Source organism: Belonocnema kinseyi, chromosome 2 (assembly GCF_010883055.1).
Source record: "Belonocnema kinseyi isolate 2016_QV_RU_SX_M_011 chromosome 2, B_treatae_v1, whole genome shotgun sequence".
In the NCBI taxonomy this organism is placed as follows: Eukaryota; Metazoa; Arthropoda; class Insecta; order Hymenoptera; family Cynipidae; genus Belonocnema; species Belonocnema kinseyi.
The window spans coordinates 119,007,152-119,012,313 of NC_046658.1; the positions used below are offsets into that span (position 1 = coordinate 119,007,152).

Sequence of the window (5,162 nt, forward strand, 5' to 3'; positions counted from 1 at the left end):
GAGGTCAGATAAGAGCGTTATTTATTTTTAACGACCCCTGTCGAAATGTTTCAATTTCCTTAATAAATGTTTTCGATAGCAGATTTTTATTTTTAGCAACTTTTTCGTTTCAGTAATTTTATTTTCAGTATTTTACAATATTCGAGACTTTTCGTTCTGGAAAAAATTATTTATCATTTTGATAAATTCAGGAAAATTGTAAAAAATTTCAGAAAATTCGGTTACAAATTTCGTAAATTTAAGATGCGGTTGGGGAACGTTTATATAAACCTACTATAGGAAAGAAAGATTTGATGAAATCATGATTTTTGCTAATTCGTGCTTATTAATTTTGATTTTTAATTAGTATTCATTTTTCAGTTTTTTCCGCTTATTCTTCTTCAAGTACACTTTCAATCTTAATGAGTAAAGTGAGAAGTAACATTAATCCAAGCACAATACCAAAAGCATAATTCTATCAAGCTTTTTATTTTAAATACAAAAGATCTGATATTTCTGAATTTTTCAAATATACATGATTTAGCTTGATTAAGACATAAAACTATGAATACAAAAATACAATTTTGTAAATAAATTTTTCGTTTTTTTTTGCATGCGTATGACACATTTTACCTAGGAGAACAATATGTTTGATACGGAAAGAATTCCGTAGCACCATCACGGTCAGACTGTCCGATTTCATATGAAATCGTTCTGAAACAATTGATAAGAACCAGTAAATAAAACATTTCCATACAAGTTTACTCAGCATCAATATCGTAAAAAAGATGAATTTCAGACAATAAATCGAGTGTATCACGAATTTCCACACGATTCGTTATTTATTTAAACCAAAATGGTTTAAAAATCAAATATACTTACAATTTTGTTAACGCTTTCAAAAAAGTCACTTCCAAACACTGCTAATTATCATTAACTTTAAAATGTCTTCTTAGTGAATGTTTACACTTAATTTCCAATTAAAATTCCCTAAATCAACCCAGGGAAAAATTCCTCTTGTTACAAAAGGATATTGCTTGATGTAAATGGAAATATTTTCGCAGGAAAAATTATCCTTATGTGATTAGCTTCACCTAATTTTGCAGCCAAATAATTCTGTTCGTGTAACAAATATATTCATGTGGTTCAAAACAACACAGGCAAGAGGACGATGCTTTTGTTTCAATAAATCTTTTTCTCTAAGTGAATATACTATTATCGTCAAGAAAGTGAGATGTTATCCGATACTCTTACAATTCTCATCAAAAGTGTTTTATGTATATACGCACATTTATATAGACCATAGGTGAAATTATTGAACAGCTGGAGCAATAAAGCACTTGAGTGCCCCATTAACGTAACCATGTTTTATTGGAACAAGCATTTAGTATCAAGTTTATGCATATTCAGTAACCGCAAGACAAAATAACAAATATGTAACATAACACGTTTAGATGTCTACTAAATACCGCAGTAATAAATCAAGTGAATAGAATTTGCATTTTTTTGTTAAAACTAGACAGAATTAATTAATTTTTTCACCCTTTTCCAGATATAAGGCTGTAATGGGACCATTTCAGGAATCAGTTTGGCTACTTCTCTCAGCGGCTTATTTTATTGCCATTATCCCAATGACTATGAATAGTCATTACTCTCTAGCGTCGTTGATTAAGCGCCCAGGGAGATTAAACCATATGTTCTGGTTCGTGTTTAGCACATTCACTAACTCGTTTTCAGTGAAAAATCCATTGTTGAGTAGCGGCCTAGGGAAAAACTCGACGTCAATTCTCATTGGTGAGTATAGCGTGAAAGTCGTTGTTGCAAAATTAATGGATTCGTTTATAACCCTGCTTTTATGCCGCTGAACGATCAAAACGACATCAATGATCGTAAAAGGCTACTATCTACTATAACTTTTGCATTAATCTAGAATCCTATTCATTAAAATGTGTAGCAGTTGTCAGAGCTTAATAGCCGCAGTAAATTTTTTATAATTTTTTTATCATGAGGAATGCTACATTCAGTTTATGTGAAAATCAAAAAGTTGACAATATCACGTCCCTGGAGTATTATATTCTTGGATTTAGATGAATAATTTTTTATTTAGAGAGTTATATTAGGCCTAGTATATTCGTTCACAATGCAGTATATCTCACTTATTTTTAGCTTACTGGGTATCAAAATAAATTCGATTTAATGTGGGTAAATTAATTAGGGTAGCGTTTCTGTGACTGTCTTTTTTCAAAATTATGGAATTATATCTTTTTTAAAAAAGCTTAAGGTTCAGAGTTATGATCACATTTTGAATCTTATGTCATCCAGTAACAGAAGTTTAATTATTAATTCCATAGCTTGAGGGTTTAATTTTCAGATTTAAATTGATTAATAATAAATAAAGATTATTGAAGAAACATATTTCAAAGGTGAGCTCATGAAGAAAATATGAATAAAAACATGTGATTGTTACCTGTCACGCAATTGATTGTTAGATCATTCCCACGAAAAAATATACTTTAAAATAATACAATTTATAAAATAATATTGTATTCCAGTAACATAAAATCTGTTTTCATTTTCTGAAATTAGTTACAAGAAGAAAAATAATCAATATTTCCATTATTTTAAATGTAAAAATAATCTTCAATAATTTTAAAGTTACTTGATTTATTAATTACATTGCAAATAAAAACAGAAACCAATTTAAAATCACCTATATAAATGTATTAAAAGCAGATATAATTATTAATTAGACATGAACAAATATTTTTAATTACTTAAACTAAATATTTATTACTTAATTTCAAAAAATTGAAATTTTCAATGAGGACCTAGGTCTTCATCTCGCTTATTATTATTTTCATACTTATTGTGATTAACTTGAATAGAAAAAAAATTGTTTATGTTATACTGAAATACTTTCAAACCAAACAAAATTCTAATCAAATAATTACAACTTTTAGAATTTCATCTTTATAATTAATCTAAGGTAAGTGTGCCAGTTTGGGAAGCTTAAGGCGAATTTCAAATTTCAAATGCTTAAAAAACTATATTAAACGTATTTAAAACTTAAGAAATGGGTCTTATCGTATAATGCGTATCTTTAGAGAGGTAAATTACTTATTACTTGTAACATATTGTATTAGAATCAATACTATAAGGGTGATTCTCAAAAAGTTGGCCATTTTGTGTCCAAGCTCTACAATCAATAATAAAGAAGAGATGGGCGAAGCAAGAAATTATCATCATAGCAGCTCAACATGAAAAAAACCTCCCTCATTTTGATGAACCTTAATTATTTTTAATTGCAGCTAAAAATAAATAACCATCAAAAATTCCCTTTCGGTCCCGTGTCCCCAGTACGAATTTTCTCGGATTTAAGCAAAATTAAACTACTATTACCGTAATTTATCTCTCTGCAACCTGAATTATATCATTAGCATGAATAATATAAAAAAATACATTTTGTGACTTCGATTATTGTTTTATCAACTATTACAAATAATTTTAAACTTGCCCTACGTTTTTATGTCCTGTCTGTTCCACGCATATTTAACTTGTTTTCATATAAGGAAAAATATTAAAATCAATGTAAATTTAGGTGAGAATTGTTACTCGGATAGTTCTTCAATCAATTTCACCTGTAGATAATTAAATAGTCAATTTGGCTTTTCAAAAAATTATTTAAACTGTGATCTCAGACACGCGTGCCTTAATTATATGCCCTAAATATAGTAGCCACGCTAACATTTGAAGGACTTATCCAATCGAGTCAGCCTTTGATACACTTCTTAAGGTTTCTAAAATCAAGGCTAAGTTCGCTAACCAGATATTTCCATCCGAAATTAAAAAATTTAGAGCATTTTCAAAATTTGAACATTTTTTTTCTCAAATTTTAGAAATTTTAGTCAAAATTTCTTATAGATGGGCAGAAGGATTTTAAATTATCAAAAAAAAATCATTTTTAATGAAAATTAGAAAGCTATATACTTTTGAAATTTTTAAAAATGTTATATGTATTTCGAAACTATTCTCATGAAATTGCCTAATTGAAAAAAGTTCCAAAAGTTAGATCTTATTGAAGTTTTTCAATTGGATACAAATTATCGAGCACGAAGCACGAGTTTCGTAGTGAGAATGTAATAATCAAAGTCGTAGGTGCTTTGGGAACCTTCTTTAAAAACAAATCGAAAAAATTACAGTTACAATTTATGGCTATAATTCCTCAGAAGTTTAAATCACGGTTTTAGATTTAAGTTATAATATTTATGATATTTGAAAAACTGTAGTTAAAGTTTACGCATTAAACGTATGACAACGAGCGCGAAGCGCGAGAGCGTACCCTTGGTACGCAAACTTGGCCCGAAGTGCCGCCCGCAAAGAAGATGTGCCCGCGCAGCTTTCATATATTTTCTATAATTTCATTTTTCTTATCTCTTTAAAAGTGTTAAAAAATTTACAAATTTAGTGTGCTGGCAAAATGTTAAGAACCTAATTATTTTCAATATTAAAGAAATCTTACACTTAAAATTTGTTCTTTTATTGATAATGTTCAGAAGTTATCAAAAATAAATGTTATGCTGAATTAGTTCCTTATTTAGAAAGGTTCTACTAATTTGATGTTTCTGAAAATACGTAATCTTTTTTAATATAATTTAATTAACTTTATCAATTTATTTAATAATTTAATATGCTAAAGATTTTTCTTGCAATTTAAAAACTCTTTTTTACCAATAAATTTTTAGAATTAAAATTCGTCATTTCGAAATCGTGATTGGCAAAAGTTCAGAAAATTGAAAAGAACGAATGAAAACCAAAGTCTGCGACCACCTCCTTTTTATGACTTATAAATCTCTCCAAACTTTAATTATGTCAGAACTAAAATTTGTTCTCTCTAAAAGGTTGAACGGTCTTAAAATTCTGTATAAGATGAGACCAGGATGAAGTCAATTTGTTTATTTTTAAGTAGACATTGGAAAAATAGCATAAATGCCAATGTTTTCTTAAATTTAAAATAACTTCTGCAATAATTAATATTTAATAGTTTTCTTATACTGATCTTGAAGCTATTTTTCTTCAGTACCTCAGCAGATTACGAGCATAAATCTAAAAAAAATGCATATGTCAGTGCAAGAACTTTACGTTGGAAAAATTTGAAAATATCTTATCTATAAGCAAATGAAAAA

At 28.3% G+C, this 5,162-nt stretch overlaps 1 protein-coding gene across 1 annotated transcript in view; it reads left to right on the top strand.

The window, feature by feature from the left end:
* The window catches only part of LOC117182961 (ionotropic receptor 21a), a 40,768-nt gene that overhangs the window by 7,895 nt on the left and 27,711 nt on the right, over positions 1-5,162 (top strand). The window contains exon 5 of the mRNA XM_033376080.1: positions 1,532-1,773. Coding sequence (XP_033231971.1) covers positions 1,532-1,773 — 242 coding nt within the window. The remainder of the gene's footprint in view (positions 1-1,531; positions 1,774-5,162) is intronic.